Source organism: Balaenoptera musculus, chromosome 3, assembly GCF_009873245.2.
Source record: "Balaenoptera musculus isolate JJ_BM4_2016_0621 chromosome 3, mBalMus1.pri.v3, whole genome shotgun sequence".
Classification (NCBI taxonomy): Eukaryota; Metazoa; Chordata; class Mammalia; order Artiodactyla; family Balaenopteridae; genus Balaenoptera; species Balaenoptera musculus.
This window is the reverse complement of record NC_045787.1, coordinates 41,010,843-41,029,439: the sequence shown is the minus strand read 5'-3', so window position 1 is coordinate 41,029,439 and position 18,597 is coordinate 41,010,843. Positions and strand designations below refer to the sequence as shown.

At 46.6% G+C, this 18,597-nt stretch overlaps 1 protein-coding gene across 1 annotated transcript; it reads left to right on the top strand.

Moving 5' to 3' along the window:
• The first annotated feature begins 842 nt into the window (after positions 1–842).
• Positions 843–18,230, top strand: LOC118891750 (chondroitin sulfate proteoglycan 4-like). The gene is made up of 3 exons (XM_036845444.1): positions 843–929; positions 12,327–12,490; positions 12,826–18,230. Exons 1-3 carry the CDS (start codon positions 851–853, stop codon positions 16,516–16,518), a joined length of 3,936 nt encoding a protein of 1,311 aa, XP_036701339.1. The 5' UTR covers positions 843–850; the 3' UTR covers positions 16,519–18,230.
• Positions 18,231–18,597: the final 367 nt, after the last annotated feature.

Here is an 18,597-nt window from a genome sequence, read left to right as displayed (position 1 = left end):
GTACCAAGCTTATGTTCTTAACCAGGGATGACATTTGAGTAGAGGCTCCCTGGGGACACTGGTGACAGTCTGCGGCCTCTCTGGGCAATCTTGCTCTACACTGCTTGTGCTTTTACATTTATGTGGATACCTGAGCCTGCCAGGAGAAATTTCGCATGCCTGGATCAGCCCAGCCTTCCGACACCAGGCACAAGCTACACAGAGCCAGTCCTGGGTGGGGTCATTCTCTGTGCTAACACATTCCTTGTGGAGAGACTTTCCATTTGTTTAGAATTTGAACGTGAGAATGGTAAAGCTGGAAGGACCTTAGAGATTTGGTGAAATCTCCATGTTTTAAGAAGGAAAAAACAGAGGTCCAGTTTGTGTTTAATTCTTATTCATCCAACACGACTGCTGGTGCCTATGCACCAGGTATGCCTTGGGGATTCAGCAATAAACAGGGGCTCACTCTGGTGCCTTAAAGCCGTCTGAAGTAGGGTCCTACCTCCGCCAGGAATGCTTCTCCCTCCAGCCTCCATTTCTCAACAGCACCCGCTCTACACTCAACTCCACGGCAGAACTCGCCGGGCAAGGCGGGGGACACGTACTCTCTGCTTACCGACCCTGCCTGGGCGCTGGGGCCCCGGAGCGGGTCCTCCTCGGCCGCGCTGCGCACCCCGGAGCCGGGCCGAGCGCGATGGGGCGCAACAGCTGCGGGCTGCAAGCGGCTCTCCCCGCCCCGGCCCAGCCCCCGCGTTGGCTGGGGGCGGCGCCCCCTGGGCCGGCTCCGGGTCCCGGCCGCGGACGGGGAGGGGCCGGCGCAGGTAGGTCGGCTGCCGCCCGGGAGCGAGCGCGGGGCCGCCGCGGCGGGATGGGGTGGCTCGGGGCCCGCCCCCGCGTCCTGTTCGCCGCCTGCCTGGGGCTCTTCGGGGCGCGCGGGGCGCTCGGAGGTACGCGCCCCCCAACCTCCCCTCCCCGTCCCTTCCCCGGCCGGCCGCGCGCGGAGCCCGCTAGAAGAGGGGGGGCGAGGGCGGGCGGCTCGGGGGGCGCGGGCGTGGAGCCCCCTGTACTCCGGGGGCCCCGGCAGACGCCGCGGCCGGGTGAGCCCCGCGGCGACCGCGACTTGGACTCTCAGGCCGGGCCTTCGGGCAGCCGGGGGAGGGGGCCTCTCGGCCCTGAGCAGTGTCTCCAACTCCTCCGCGGAGAACTTGCGACTCCCGCTCCGCGAGGCCCGGCCCCTCGGGTCCCGACCAGTTCGCGAGCCTCGGGGGCGGGCCCTGCGCCGGCCTCGGCCCGGCCTTCGCCGCGGATTGGGGGTTTCAGGGCCGGACTCCTGGTGTCCCTCGCACGGACAGAAGGAAGGCTTCCTGCTGTCCTCCCGTCTCATCCTTTTCAGCCCTACTCCCACCCGGGCCCTTTCTCGGCTGCACGTGACCGTCACGGGGGCCTTAAACTCCTCGCCGAAATTCTTGGGTGGCTGGCCTGTTGTTCCCTAGGTCCCTCCATGCGTCCGCTTATATTTTCTGGACCTGCTTCGCTGGAAGTGCTTTACATTTCCATGGCGCTTTTCAGAAGTCAGAGGTGACTAATAAAAGCATAGTTATTGAGACTTTTCACAGAATTGAGCTCGACACTTGGACGTACCCCCCTCCCCCCGCTCTTTGAGATTTACTTCAGTTTAACAAAGGACTTTTCGAGACCAGAGAACACACTCTCAATCAAAGGCCTTGTAAATCTTTGTGGCATTCGGATTCAATTCTGAACGCGTATTTACTTCACTTTAGGCGATTTCACGAGGAGCTTAGGAGTAACATTCCGGTGGTGGGGGGAGGACGCCTCGCTCTCACCCCTGCGCGGCCCTCCTTGCAGCTCCTCCAGCTCTGCGCCAATCCTGATGTTTGGGGCCCCTTCCGAGCTCCTCCCTCTTTATCTTCCTCCTTTCTTCCTGGTTCTTCCTCTGCCCCCTCCCCGGCCCCTTCCTGGCCTGGCGTGCAGGGTGGATGGGCCGGGTACTAGGGCCCAGGAGTGGGGACGGTGTGACGGTGGCTTTGAGAGGGAAGCTGCTGGTCGAAGGCCGGGGAGACCTGAGAGGGCAGTGAGTGGCACTGGGGGACAGATTGGATGGCGATGGGGCCTGAGCCAGGGATCCAAGTGGTCAGTGTAGAGTGATGGAAAGCCCATGGCTTTGGAGTTAGGTGGACTTGGGCTTTAATCTGGGTGCCACCATGCATTCTCAGAGTGACTTTGGGGAAATTACTTCTGTTGGTCTTGATGTTGCATTTGTAAAACTGGGATGATAATCACCTCTTCAGAGAGACTTGAGTAAGATATGTGTAAGACCTGCTTGGGAACTACTTGATAATTGCTCATTTCCCTCCTTTCCCATTCATCTGTGCAGTAAACTTGGGTGTGAGGCAAAGAGCAGCAGGTTAGGTATCCATTGAGGGGTACAGAATGTGGTTAGAGGAGAGTTATTGAATAAAGAATCACATAGCATATATAATTTAACATATATACTGTTCTTCGCCCTTGGCGCTAATAGCATGACAAATATCAGATACCGAGGTCTTACCAAAAGCTGCTTTGGGGCACTTTTCTTGAATAGCCAGATGTGTAATCTAAATTTAGGTTTCTTCCTTACCTCCTTGGGTGATTCAGGCTGTTGCTTTGAAGAATCTAACTGTCAAAGACTTAGGTGAATGCTGCTTTCAGTCCTTACAGGACACAGGGTGACGTGTCCTCAGGGAGTCTCACCACAGCAGGAAGTCACCTTTGTCTGGTAAGCAGATTGTCTCAGTAAGAATATCTGTAGCACACACCCCCAGTATATCTCTATTTGTAAATCAAGTCTCAGTACTACTGTCACTAACAATTTTCTCAAGGTAAAATATACTCTTAGCTCTAGACCTGTGTTGTCAATAGTTCAATGATTTCTCATTTTTTGACTACCTTCTTATCAGATCTCATTAGTGTATTGTTGCTTTGACCTTGTAACAGGGCTAATGAGGAGCTTGTACAGAAAGAGGAGAAGGGCCAGCACCACCAGTTACTTTGCATTTACTGGTCCTTGCGTTATTTGTATATATCTTTAATGTATGGCTTGTTTGTAGGAATTGTTTTAATCAGTTGATCCTTTTTGTGAGGGTTTGTTTAATTACAGTGAGATAATATAATTGTAAACCCAGTTAAGCAGGCAAACCCGCGTGTGGTGTGTCACTGAATGGAGAAAGAGAGAGGGAGTGAGGGCACCACTGTCCATCCTTCCACCTTGTAGAACTCGCGCTACTCCCCTAGGGAGACTTGTGTACCCAGCACACAAGACACACTGCCAGTCTCATGCCACCTGTGGCATGATGCCAATCAATATGTAAAGTAGAGATGAATAAAGCCTCAGTTCTTATTTTTTAGACTAAAATAACCCATGAAGTTGTAATTACGTTTCCTTCTGGCTCTGCAGTGACTACCTTGGCACGCCACTTTGTCATTTCTGCCTGAAGCTGTGGCGCCCAAACCCAAAGGCTTCCAGTGGCCCGAGAGTCATGGTGAGCCAAGCAACGGTGGTGTGGCAGGAGGTGACGTGGAGTGAGGGAGCTGGGAGCTGGAGCCTCCACACCCTTCACGGTTGTTGTGCTGTGGGAATAAATAGGTCCCAGGATGGCCCAAGTGGCTGAGTTTTCCAGGGAAGTCAAAAAGTCCAGGTTTTTATTTAAAATGTCTTTTATTACAATTTAAAAAGTTTAATTTAAAAATAGAACTATAGAGGCCATACAAAGCACAAACAAAACTCATGCCTTCTGCTTCCGGGGTCCTTTCTAATGCTACTGCTTTATTTACCTCTGTATTCTGTATACTTAGTCCAGTACCTAAAAATGATAGGTGCTCAATAAATATGAGTGACTGAGTGATAGAGCACCCCTGGGAATTGTGGTAGGCAGAATAATGTCCACCCAAAGAAGTTCACATCCTAGTTCCTAGAACATGGAACATGTTGCTTTATATGGTGAAAGGGACTTCGCAGATGTGATCAAATTAAGGATTTTGAGGTGGGGAGATTATCCTGGGTTATCTGAGTGGGCCCTAAATGCAATCATAGGGGTGTTATAAGAGGGAGGCAGGAGGGTCAAAAGAGATGATGTGATGGAAGCAGAGGTCGGCGTGATGTGATTGCTGGCTGGGGCCCTAAGCCAAGCAATGTGGCCGTCTCTAGAAGCTGGAAAAGACAAGGAAACAGATTCTCCCCTAGAGCTTCCAGAAGGAATGCAGCCCTGCAGACACCTTGATTTTAGCTCAGTGAGCTCCAGAAATGTAAGACAATAAATGTGTGTCATTTTGAGCCATTAAATTCGTGGCAATTTGTTATAGCAGCTATGGGAATCTTATAGAGGGAGTGTCTGTCCTAGTAAAAGAGATCATATAAAGGGCCATTTAATTCTGATGGTCAGAAGATGGCAGTGCCATCAGAGAGGAATGAGGAACTGGGAGCTTTAGGGAAGGTTTTGTTCCTGTGCCCAGTGAACCTGGCTCCAGCACTCACTCCAAAGCCTGTGGCCAGGCCTGGAAAACTCCCAGACAGCGGGGGAGCAAACACAGAAATGTATAAATGTCACATGTGGAACATTTACGATAGGACACAGGCTCTGCGGTCACTAAGGAGGGAGTCGTCAGCTCAGCCAGGGGTGGCTGGGGACCAGGAGGACAGCCTCACTGCTTCATTCCAGGAGGTGCTACAGCAATCTACAACATCTACAGGAGTAGCTCCCCCTGGAGTTGTGTGGGACGCAGTCTGCATGACCATTTGCAGCAGGCCTAGAGACTGCCCCATTGAGAGGGGGTACGGGCAGGGCAAGTGCTGGTTTTCTCTTTGCAACCTGAGCAGTTGGCATGGAGACTGATGTTTGGGGGATGAACGAAAAATGAGGGGCCGGTGGATCCTGTTCTGCATTAGCAAGGATTCCAGGGCTGTGGATTGCTCAGGCTCTACCTGGAAACCTAAGATTTCCATCCTCACGGTGGCCCTGGGCCTGCTACCGGCTTCTCCCACACCCTCCCAACTGTGTCAGCAACACATTTAGCATAGAGATGTGATGCCAGGGACCCCTCCCACCCTTCCAGTCAACTGCCCATCCTGCAGCCGTGGAGTAAATATCTATTCGCTCATTGATTCTCTTTCCCAGCTTAAATTTTAGTGGACCTAACTCTCATGGGAGAGACTCTTAGAACTTTCCCTGTTGGGATTTGCTTTCAGTGAATAGAGGAGGTCGGGTCTCCAGGGCATGTCAGATGTTTGTGCTAATTTGTTTCATATTTGTAAGTTTTCTTCTTAGAGTGCTCTGGATAAAGTTAGTTATGTCTTGAATAAATATTCAACTTCAGTTTGACAAAGCACATGCCGTCGATACCATAGTAAAACACTGTCGAAACTCTTAAGAATAGATTTGTGGGGCGAAATGTGGCTTTCCTTTCCAAGTGAAGTTATTCCACTCAAATGATACAGCATGAGTAAGATCTGTTTTATAATGTTAGCCCTCCTCTTAGGATGCCATCTTAGGAGTTTGTATAATGCACGTACTCTAGCAGAGACGTTTTGTTTTTGTTGCTTTTTATTTTAATTAAAAAAAATAAGCTTCTACACTTACGGTGTATCATCTGTAGAACGTATTTGGAAGAAAATCAGTACATAAAAAGGCACGATATAAAATTACCAAAAATACTGTATTATGAAAAAGCAATTCTAATTTTCAGTGAAAGCAAACAGTTCTGAAATCTTTCTTTGAAATATTCTCCTAATTAGTTTCCATCCTACTCATGTTTTGCCCTCACACAGTCACCAGACTGATCTTTCTAAAACACAGAACCGATATGTCTTTTCCCAACTGGCACCATAATGCTTCCTTACTGTCTGCAGAATAAAGTTCAGCCTTCTTAGTACGGTTTGTAAGCTGCCCCCCACCCCAGTAAGTGGACCCCTGCCCATGGGGATCCAGGCGGTCAGTCAGCCATTTGCTCCCCAAACATTCATTGAGAATTTCTTGTTATATATACACAGCAAAACAACGCAAAATGAAAGCTCCCCTCCCAGAGTCCGCCTCTTAATAAGTGGCTACCCAGCCAGAAATCTGGAAATTAATCTGGATTGCCCCCTCGGCCTCTTCTTCCCTCTTGTGACAATCCCACTTTTTAAATATCTCCTGAACCCCCCCACTTCCCCCCCGTTTGCTTCCCCACACCCACCATCCCCTTGAGTCCATTCTCTGCCTTTCAGCCAGAGTCAGCTTCTAAATTGCAAGCTGACCATCTCATTTCCCTGTTTGATCCCTTTACGGCCCTCTTTCGAAAGAGTCTGAACTCTTCAGCTTGGCTTCCAAAGCCATCATTTACAGAGTGCCTAATGTGCCGAGCACTGCTGTGTGCACGGCCAACTGAGCGGTGGTAGAGACCAACAAAGGCTCCGGACCTCGGAGTCTTATATTCTGTTCGGGGTGGTGTGGTGTCGGGGCTGAATAATAACCCAGAAAACAAATTAAAAAGGTAATCAGATTATAATAGGAGCCTTGAAAGGAGTAACCAGGCACTGGGTGTGTGCGTTTGCAGGCGGGCATGCATGTGTGTGTGTGTGTGTGACTGTACACACGCACTTGGAACTGAAAGTTCAGGGCAGGCCTCAGATGCACGCAGTGGTGTTTGCCCCTGACCCCTCTTGCCTCTGCAGCTTCTACCCTGGCTGCCCCCTCCTTATACTGTGCTCAGCCAGACTGGGCTTTTTGTTCCTTGCAGTCACCTCTCTCCTATCTCTCCCCCCTTTTTTTCTCTCCTCTTCCCCTGCCCCAGCCCTCACCAGCTCTTCCTAGCAGCCAGTGCCTTGCCTGAAGCGCCTTTCCTCCATCCACCCTCCTTGACAAGGCCCAGTGCTTCTGTTGTGGTCTGCATTTCCCAGTTAATAATCAGGCAACTGTAATTGCTTTACTTACAGTCTTTCTCAGTCACCATTAAATCCCCAGGACCAAACAAGCAGTATATGTGGACAGAATATGCACATGGCATGGGACACTGAAATCTGCCAGGGAGAGACGCTTAATAGTTATATTGTTCCTTCTCTCATACCGCCACTGGACCCACATCAAGCTTCTGTTGTACCAACTTTCTACTATCGCTCAGATACACTCTTCTTTCTGAGCAGCTCTCTCCTTGGATAGATTGCAAGCTTCTTTGTCTTATTAATTCTCCAATCCAACCCATGATAGTACCTGGCACATAGTAGGTGCCAAAAAAACTTAAACACAAAACCAAAATCAAACAAAAAACCAGAAACATATAGTTTGGAGGGAGGAATGGGAACAAATTCTAAGATAGAATGAATCATATAATTACCAACCTGGAAGAAATTACAGAGATATAGTTGTTAACTTTCATGCAAAGTATCTTACCGACCTCACTGCCAAACTTTGGTTTCTATTCAAACATTTCACCTTTTATCTAAGCACACAAAACCAGGAAGTTGCTCTGATTTTTGTTCAGCTTGATTTGCTACATTCCTATAAAATGCCCAAACACACCTTTTCCTTCACTGCAGGTTGAGATCACCATTCTTTTTCTAGGAACCAGTTTTACTTGTGCTTCTATTGATTTTTATTGTGATTTTGAGGCATTTACTAGGGGCCACAAAAATTAGGCTCAGTTTGGAGGTATGTGAGGACTCGAACTGGCTTCAGGCTGTCAAACCAGAAGTTTTAAGCCTGCTTCCCTGTTTTTCCCCTGAGGCAATGGAAATTTCTAGCCACCAGCTGAGACTGGAATTGATTTAGTGCCAGAGGTGAAACGTGGGAAAATATAGGGATGTTGTTTATTAAGGTTACTTAGTCATTCTCAGCAGTAGATTTTATGATTTAGAAAACATTTCCTGGTTTTGAAAACTTAACAATACACCCTCTAAGTCTGTCAGAAATTGGAGTGGGGGGATTCAGTAATGGGAAGGCCAGGAGGATAAACTAGGATAGCTAGTGGGTTTGTAGCTGCTTCTTTAAACTGTATGACTGTGTCCCTACATTCTAGTTTTATTGAATTTAATTATAAATGGCTGTTTTTAACGAGAGAATGGGAGCTTATACATATCTGAGAAAGTCTGTAAGAGATCATGTTCATCTCTGTATCAACCTCGTATCTTGGTAAAAACACTGGCTTGGTGATTGGGAATGCTTAGTTTTTGTCTTAGCTCTGTTTCTAATTAACTGCTGACTTTACATAAGTCCATAAGCTTCTTTAGGCCTGAGTTTACTCAACTATAAAATGAGGGTTTACTAGGTTAGTTCAGTTTGGTTCAGTAAATGCTTGCTCGCTACCTACCTAGCTTACACTGGATTCCCTAGAGAGAGAGGCTTAGGGAGGGATTCTTGTGTGAGTGAATAACTGAGTGAGTGCTACCAGGAGAGAACTGTAAGGAAGTGAGGGAAGTAGGATAGGGCAGGAAAAGAAACCAAGCAAGGATGTGGTCTCATCTCAACCTGATCCCAGAGAAAGCTCTGGAATATGAACAGCAACACAGTTTTCTACATACTTTATACACCTCTTTCAGTCATTGGCTAGAGGTTGTACCCCGGGACAGAGGGTATAATTTCACTGAAATTTCTGGATAACACAGTTAATCAGCTGGAGGATGTGTGCACCAACCTGTTAAAAGGGATCTAAATGGGACACCAACAGAATCCATTATACCACCTGTGTGCCAGTCACCGTTCTAGGTATTGGAGAGAGGAAGGTAAAAAAGATATGGTCCCTGATCATAGGAAACTTATGGACTAGTGCAGCAGCTAGATGAACAAACAAGTAATTTTAATACACCATGGCGAACACTAGGACAAAGGAATGCACAGTGTTGTAGGAACAAAAATGAGAAGCAGACATTGCAGGTTGGGATCCTCAGGAAGCAGAATCAAACATGGAGATGAACATGCAGGAACTTTATTAGGGAATGTTCTTGGGAGCAAGATTTGAGGAAAGGAAGAGAATAGAAGAGAAGGGAACTGGATTAGGAAGAGGAGTCCACCTGCAATGTAGTCTCAATGCAAACAGCTGAATTTGTGGGGAGCTCTGAAGATGCTGGGGGCTATCTGCCAGCAGCATTCATAGCAGCCAGGGTAGAAAGAAAGTCCTTTGTTCTCGAAGGGTAGTGGGTGCATCATGGAGTCCACCACGGTCCACCCCTTGCATCACTTGGATCCACTTCGTGTAAATCCTGGGAGCAGTACCTGAGTGATAATCTTCATGTTCTTCCTTATCCAGAGATTCCTTTTACCCTCAACTGGTATTTCTGCTGGTCTCAGTGGCCACCTGATGATGTGACTCAGACCTTCATCCCCGAGGGGTCTGAGCTCTTGTCAACGCACTCTTCTCAGGACAGGGTGACTGCGTTTATTTACTGACTGCCAAAGAAGTACCAAGAGGCATCCAAGGGGACCACATGGACACCCAACATATTCTTCTGTGAGCCCGTTGTGTAACAATAGTTCTACCCCCTCCTGATGACTCAGGCTCAATTACCTGCCACATGAGGCATTTCTCTTCTTGCCTGCTAGTTCCTTGATATAAGGAGACTGAAATGTCCAGGCAGCAGCTGTAACTTATCATATAGAGAGAATCTTGCTGTGTCCCCTGGTAGAAGCATTCCCCTTTGGAAGCCAGGAGCTTTGAAACCGTGGATTTATGGTTGATGGGGATGGGAACACAAATTCCTTAAGTGGGTCACTGAGAGTGACGGTAAACAAGGCCACTCCTGATCTACCCCTTGCTCTCAGACCCACAGCTTATACTTCTGGAGACAGAGCAGGAGGTGTGTAAAGATTTTTAATTTAAAGACCATGTAAAGGTCTTTCACTTAAAGTGTAGATTATGTCCTGGAGGGTGGAACCCCACCCTGATAGAGTATTGCTTCTGAGCTGGTGATTCAACCGTACCTTCATCAGGCTGTTCCCACACTCTATCAGGCCTGCAGCCTCAGTGGTGTACTATGTGATAGGACCGGTGGGTCTCAGGGTCTTAGGCCCATCACCACACCTCCTCTGGAGTGAAGGGTGTGCCTTGGATTGATGTGATGTTATTCGGCATCCCGTGTTAGTGAATTAAACACTCCAGAAGCTCTCAGAGTGGTGCCTGGTGCCGCCCTGCAAGCAAGAAAAGCAAATATATACCCAGAGTAATATGTCTGTTTTTGTTGAAATGAATCACTGGCTATTCCAAGAAGAAAGGGTTTCATTGACATCACCTTGCCACCCCTCTTCAAGGGATGGTAACCTACTGGGGGTTTGGTGTTGGACTCTGTGGGAGGCATGCTGGGCATTCAGCAGTAGCATCGCTAGGGAAGCCGTGGTCAGAGGGGGCCCAGGCTGTTGGGTGCAGGCATAGACTCCTTCCTCACCTCCCTGGCTACTTATCACGTACCCATTGTGCCAGCGTAGGGCTGGCCGATGACAGAGGCTGGCTGATGGCAACTGGCCAAGTCATTTTGTCTGCCTGGTTGTTCAGTGCCTGTGGCGTGGTGGATGTTTCCTGGTGGGCATTAACATGCAATATGAAGATCTTCCCGCTTCCTGCTGACGCTCACGCATCTATCCCAGACCTCCTTGGCCCTGCTCGTTCAATCTTTCTCATTCTAGACTCCTGACCATCTGGCCGAGCTGTTTGCTACTACCTATCCGTCTTTATTTATTCTAACCTCAAGCCTCTTCTCTCTCCATATAAAGTGGGTGATCAGGTGTACCACTCACAGTTCTACCTTTTGGAGAATTTTCCCTCAACAGTGCTTTTCATGGCCACCCCTAAGAGGAGCTGTAGTGCAGTTGGAGTCCGTTGTCAGCTTGCGTGCATGTGACGAAGCTGACTCAGCCACGAACCAAGCTCAGGTGTTTTGCCTTCCACCAGCTGGTAATAAGGGGTCCCTCCATGCAGCCAGATGCATGAGCTGAGGAAAAGGTGCTGGCGCAAGAATGGGGATGACACGGCGCTCCAGGCCACCGTCTCGTTGCGCCTTCTGGTTCTATTCATGCTCGATCCTGGACGTACCACTACCATCCCTTGAATCTCTACTTCCACCATCCATCCGTCAGAGCAATTCTGTCATGTCTCACTTAGAGTGGGTCACTGCACTTTCTATGCTTCCAGGATCCACCTTAGCAGTGAGTTCACACCATTTCCAGCAGTCTGTCCCAGCATGTTATATCCTGCATCCCTGGAGATGCCCCCAAATCTAGTATAAACTCTCCCTTTTTCAACTTTATGTTCCTGCCCCCTTGATCAGGTACCCTCAGTCCCATGTGCATTCCGCCAGCTGCTGGCACTACATTCTGGGTAGGTCCCGCAGCTCCATTAGGGTCTAGTCCTTTTCCTCCCATATCAAGCCCAGCATGTCTCCGCACAGGTTATATCATGACTTAGGCTTTGTTTTTGGCCTAGTGGTCAGGAAGAGAGATGGGAGTATATCTTCAGAGGTTACATGTTCCTTGTGGGGAGAGGTTTCTGCATCCTCTTTAAGCAAGGGGAGTATCACCTTAACAGGGGGATAGGTCTCTTCTTCAGGCTCAGAGGTTTCAGAGGGGTCTAGGGACCCAGGATATTTGAATGCACCAATCCAGATGTCCCCATTCCATTTGTCAAGGTTCCATTCTTTACAAAACAAGGCCATAGACTTGTCAGAGGTAGCCTGACATGGTTGGAACTTTGACTTAGCTTGATGCTGAATACTCTGATGATTAATTCCTGGGTGGGAGTCTCAACTTCCCCTGCCCACCCACTGTAGGAGATGAGAAAGACTTTATGTACTACCATGGAAGCCCTTTGGCTGTCACACCTGGCTTGTAATTGTCAACTAATCTCTCCTAGTTTTTCCTTATCTTTTCCAAAGCTTCATGCAGACTTAGCAATAGACACCCAATTCCATTGTCCTCATAGTTACTACTTGCCCTATATTTCTCATAGGTTGATATTTCAGTACTGGCTAACGTGTTCCCTTCCACTGTTACACCAGTTCACTGCCAGTGACTTGGGATTAACCCCTGTGGAAGGGAAGGAAGCAGAATTGGGTAGATGGAGAAGTAGATTTGCAATTCAGTTTCAGTGGAAGCCTCGGCCACCCCCCCTTGAGAGTTCTGAAGAGGGACTGACCCATCAGAGGTATCCTGAGTTGGAGCAGGAGAACGCTGAGCCTTTATTTCCCCACAGCAGATCTGTGGGCTACCCCAGGAAGCAGGTGTGGCCTTGCGCAAGGCAGCTGTCTTCAGCAGGGTCTCTTCTGAAGGGAGATGACAATATAAGTGGAATAGTCATTGTGTAATGAATTTACTAACTTTTTTTCCCCCTAGCCTCTTTTTATGGTGAAAGCTATGTAGGGCTCGACATCATAGAAGTTTCCTCTGAGTTATCTCTTCAATTAAAGTTTCAAACCAGCAAACCACAAGGATTACTTTTTCTTGCAGCTGGGGAAAATGACTACTGTATAACAGAACTTCTATCAGGAAACTTACAGGTAAGATTAAAAAAAAATCTTTAAAAACATATAAGCCTTTAGTTACTGGAGGGAAAAACAGTGAGAGAAAAGAGAACAAGATAGCTATCCATTTGATTACTGTTATTTCACTAGAATAAAATCAGGTGCCATGTGTAAGTGTTGAGATCTTTTCCAATTTTATCAGCATGTCTTCACTGTTCCAACTCTGAAATTTCTTAATCTCAGTATGCAGTCCATAAATGTGGGAGGAGTTTCCATGTCCAAGTGTCTCTCTTTCTCTTTGTGAATGGCCTCGTTTTCTCAATGAAACACTATGAGATGAGATTGATTAATTATGATTCTTTCTCTTTCAGGTGAGAGTTAATTTGGGGACAGGTGAACAAGTGCTCCTTTCTGAGAAAAGACTTCGTGTGGATGACTTGGTTTGGCATTTAGTGGAACTGTACTGTTTTAAGGATAATATCTCTCTGGTTATTGACAAGCATTATGAGATGACTGGCCAAATCACCGGCGGGATGCACAATTTGCATTGTCAGCATGGAATTTACATAGCAGGCCACGGTGGACTTGATGTCCCGTACCTAGATGGAGAGAGCCCCGATTTCCGTGGATGTATGGAGGATGTGGTGTTTAACCAGAGGGAGATCCTTACATCCCTTAGATCGTACCCTGGTTTTAAGAAAGTTTATGAGGTGTCACTAGGATGCAATGATGAATGCTTTGCAGCAGAGGAGGAAGCCATCAATTTCTTTAGCTCCAGATCCTGTGTCACCTTCCCAGAATGGAGGGTGCAAGGGGACGGGCTATTTGAATTTGCTTTGCAGACTGGAACTCAACAAGCCTTGCTTTTATTTCAGTCAGGTAGAGAAGGAGATTTTGTTGCTTTGGAAATAGTTAAAGGTTTATTGAAGGCTCATGTAGGAAGGAATAAGAGTAACACCACGCTCTCTTCTTTTCGCTTAGTTAGTGACAACCAGTGGCACGTTATTCAACGCAGATTCGCTGAACGGTATCTGGACCTGATGGTGGATGAACAGGGAGTAAGGACATCGCTGCCTTTACAAAGCAAACCGTTTGTATCTGAAGGCCCTCTCTTCGTGGGAGGTCTTGATAGCCGCAAGGGAGAAGAAGTTAAAAGGTTAGAACTTGCCTCTGTGCCTAGGAAATCTGCTCAAGGAATCTCTTTCAAAGGGTGCTTAAGAGGCTTGGAAGCCAACTCAGAAAAGAAAGCATTAAAGGATGCCCTTATTTCCAAAGATATATCTGCTGGGTGTAAAATGAAGAGTGGTGATAACAAAAACCCTTCTGTAACAACCACAGAAAAGCTGCTTCAGGCAGAAGTTCCCCTTTCCACGGCCGACCCTGAGGTGGGCAAGCCTATTCTTCAAGAAGCCATTAGCTATTTCTTGGTTCTGAATAACTTGAAGGTCCAAGAAGGTGGGCAAGCCGTACTGGAACAAAGGCATATGAAGGTGGATGTGGAATTGAAGGATTTGGGTGTCCATCAGTCTCAGATACGATTTAAAATAAAGGAGATGCCTACTCATGGGTTCCTTCGATTAGATGTTTCCCCCAAACAAGAAATGGAGAAGGCTTTTACTCTGTTAGATTTGGGGCAAGGAAAAGTTTGGTATGTCCATGACGGTTCAGAAGAACCTAGGGATTATTTCACATTTTCAGTCTCTTCCAACAGCAAGAAGGAAGTGCTATTACATCTTCAAGGACATGTTTCATATGTGTTTAACATTATTGTCATTCCAGTAAATGATCCCCCAAATCTTAAGCTCCCCCAAGGAGACTTGCTTCTCGTGTTTGAGAATTCTAAGAAACGACTGACTCCAAATATCATACATGTGTCAGACCCAGGCACAGATTCCTTGAGTCTTAGTTTCTCAGTTCTTGGCAACTTCAATTCAGATGCTGGGTTTTTAGAAAACACCAGTGATCCTGGGAGAGCCATTAACGGTTTTACATACGGGGATTTAAGAGATGGCAACATTTTGTATGTGCGCAGGGGCCATCAGAACTCCCGGATCCTTCTGAGAGCAAGTGATGGAGAGCTGGTTAGCAATACAGTGGTGTTACGGGTCATGGCTGTTCCTTGGGACTTTGCAGTGGCCAACAGAACCAGTGTGGTCGTACGACAGGGTGGCACGGTTCTGATTACGCAGAGCAACTTGTTGGTGGAGGTTAATGGTGAAGGCCCTGAGGTGGACACCCGCTATGCTATCACTCATCCACCTCGGTATGGCCAGATTCAGTGGCAGGGGTCAAGTGGCGAGTGGAAACAAACTAGTACCTTCTCTCAGCGTTCCGTTGATTGGGGTCAGGTCCGATACTGTAGTACATTCAAAGAATTGCAGCTAGAAAATGTTACAGATCACTTTAAATTTAAAGTTAACATAGAAGGAAAAAGCAGTGAAGAACTGATGTTTCCGGTTATGGTACAATGGCTGAAGTTTACCCTTCTGAAAAATGTTCCTCTTGAGATCAGTAAAATAAACAGGCACGTATTGAATTCTGATCATTTGCAGGCTGTGACAGAGGGTGTGGAAGTAGCTGAGAGGGAACTGCATTTTAAGTTACTGACCCCACCTAAGAAAGGAAAATTGCTACTTGGCACAAAATTTCTAAAAACAAACTCAGTCTTCAGCCAACAAAACGTTACAGACTCTAAGATAAGTTATGAACCACAGGGGAGGCCCAGGGAACATTCACAAGACACTTTTAGGTTCTTGATGGTTGCAGAACACGTCAAATCAAAAGATTATACGTTCAGAATAAATTTTAAAGCAGATAAGAGGGGCATTATTGTAATGAACAGAGGATTATTTGTAAAAGAAGGAGAAGAGAAATTAATCACAAAATTGGAATTATTTGCTCAAACCTCGGACAATCAGACTTTCCAGTATAAAATCACCAAGAGTCCTCAACATGGGAAGCTGAAACTGACTCGATCTTCAGATTCTCTGGGAAGTCATGACAGTATCACCACGTTCACTGATCAAGACAGCTTGGGTGAGCGGCTCATGTATGTGCACAATGACTCTGAGACCCAGTGTGACGAGTTCCTCCTCATGGCCTCCACTGCAGGCCTAGGCCAAGAGGGAGTGGTCAGGGACTTTGATACAGAGCATCTGTCTACGGAAATTAAAGTCACTGTTTCTGTGGAGTTAAAGAACGATGAGAAACCAGTGCGTGTGGTGGATAAAGTCTTTCACATCGTGCGGAACGGCCAGCGCTTGCTGACCCTAGCTAATCTCTGTTACCGTGACCCCGATGCAGATTTTGATGATGGGCAGTTGCTCTACACCCGGCGGGGCATTCCGAATGGGGACTTGGTGCAAGCCAGTAACCCGACTCAGAAACTCTACCAGTTAAGGCAAGAAGACGTGCGGGAAGGGCGTGTGCTCTTCAGGCATCAGGGTGCAGACTCGGCCCGCTTTGTGCTGTTTGTGACAGACGGTGTCCACTACACATCGTCCCTCCTCGAGGTCAGTGTGTCAGATCCCTATGGCCGCATAGCCAACAACACAGGACTGCTGGTGCAGAGAGGAAAGGACAGCAGCCTCACGACAACCAACCTCAGTGTCACCACAAACCAAGATGACACAGCAGACCACGAGATCAAATTCCACATCCTGCGGCCCCCAAAGCATGGCAGAGTGCTGGTCAACAGCTCAGGGCCCGGCTCATTTTCCCTGCATGACTTGAAGCAAGGACATGTGATTTATAGACATGACGGCAGTGGCAGCTTCGATGTGTTCAACCTGACGGTGAAAGTTAAAGATACATATTTAGAAGTGGGCGTGTCCGTGCAAGTGGACTCAGAAAGCCACCAACATCACACCCAAATTCTGCATAGCAAAACCCTTGTGGTTGAAGAAGGAAAACCAGTAAAACTGAGTAGAGGAAGTCTCCAGGTAGGTAGTGGTCCCAGCGCCAGGCATCCTCACTCTCCTAGAACCGCAGGGGCAAATGATCTGCTTGCTTCCGGAAGGTATTTTTGTGTTGATTTCTCTCCTGGTATTTGGAATGACTTTTAAAAAATGTAGATGCCATTGAGAAGAAAAGCTAGAAGGTTTCATGATTTTGATACTGCTAATTGTGCTGTAGTGAGAAATGGAATATAAACAATCCTAAGCCTCATTTTAAAGCTATGTGCACATGATCACACACGTATGCATGTATGTTTGGTGTAGGATGACCTGAGAAGGAGGAGGGAATGTATATATTATAGTAAATGAAGAGGTCATTACTTTTTTCATTTGTCATGGCAACACTGCCAGTATTTCATTTGGTCTGAGTTACATTTGTAATGTGGTTTAGCAGGGTATAAACGAGTAGGGTAATTTAACAGACATAAAAAGGATCCCTAAAATAGAAGAGGATACTATATTACACAGTTTATTTCCTTAGCTCTGAATGTGGCCTTGTGTAATTTCTTGAAATTGATGGATCAAATTGGCCTAGACCAGTGGAAGGCCAGGGGTGAGACCTCATACCAGAAGCTTCCTGGTTTCCTGAGGCTCCAACTTGGAAGCTTCCAGTAGCACAGCCCTGCTGCTCAGAGTCAGGAGAGAGTGAGTAACCTGTGCAGGGTATGTAAACTGTGATTTATGACAACTGGCCACAAATGCAGGCTATTCTGAATCTACCCTCAGGACTGCAAACGAGTTTGCCTGCTTGCTAAATACAGCCAATAACATCAAGGAGAAATGAATTCAAATCAGAAGCAGTTTACTAAATAATGAACTTTGACTAAGAGAATACGGGGCCCGCCAGCTTTCCTCAATTCTTTTTCAGGATCTTAGAGAGTTAAAGTTTCACCACAAGGGGGCGTATATAGTTCAGTGACTATAAATCAGTAACAGTGACAGTTTTTTGTTGTTTTTTTTTTAACCTATAAAGTATCTTTATTGAAACTACCCTTTAAATATTTTACAACTGTGATTGATATGAACATTGTCAATTTGGGTATCAAAGTAATTATCTTTTTAAAAAAATTATTCAACGGGTATTGAATATATTCTAGACACTGTGATCATGCTACAGACAAATTCTCAGCCTCCTACTGGAGCAGTATTGTTATTTCCAACATCTTCAGGTGACAAAAACTGCTTTTCACCAGCAGAGTTGTGGCCTATTCCTGTTTCTTTGACGCCAAAGCCCAGTTTCTGAACCACTAGGTTTTCCTACCTGCCTCATTATGGAAACTGTGGGATCAGACTGCCTGAGTCTGCATCACAGCTGGTCTCTTAAAGCCTTTTAGTTGCTTAACCTCTGTGTGCCTCAGTTCACTCTTCTGTACAATGTGAATGACAACAGAGCTTACTTCATAGGGATGTTGTAAATCTCAAATGAGATTCTGCAGGGAAAGTGCAGAACAGCACCTGGCATGTAGTAAACGCTCAATTTAATGTTGACAATGACAGTTTTGAGATGGATTTTGCTGAATCCGTAAATTAAATGTATATTGAAAATGCTGAACTAGTTTAAAAATAAGCTTTCCTCTAAAGTCTTGCAATTTTAGTAAGCTGCTATTTCTTCTACCATCTTTTATTCCTTCTCCTTATACCATTTTATTTCTTTCAGCACAACTTTCTGAATCCTAGGTTTCTTGCCACTGTGAATGATGCCTTGTTAGTACATTAGTAGCTGTTCAAATGTTGCTTTTCCTTTGTGACCAGGGCTGAAATTCAAAATGTTAGCATGGTCACCAGAACAGACCCGGGCTTAAACTGTGTATCTGCCTGGATTGTAACCTAAGCCATTTGTGGACGTTAATAGAAAACAATTTGGTTCATCAAGGGTCTTGACTCTTTCACGTGTTAATGTTTTACTTTTTGTGTCTGTGTTGTGAATGTGCACTCAGGCTGAGCATGAAGATGATATTCCTTCAGAGGCAATGTTCATTGTTAGAACTCCGCCAATGCATGGATACCTCCGAAGATCTTTACCAGACGAGGGCAGCTTGGGTACAGATGAAAAGTCACCTTTGATTTTTACACAATAGGACATTGATGATGGTTATATCCATTATGTACAGACAACTGCTGACCAACAACAGGACTGTTTTTTAGTGGATGTGATGAATGGCTTCCAAGCTGTGAGTAGACTTGAAA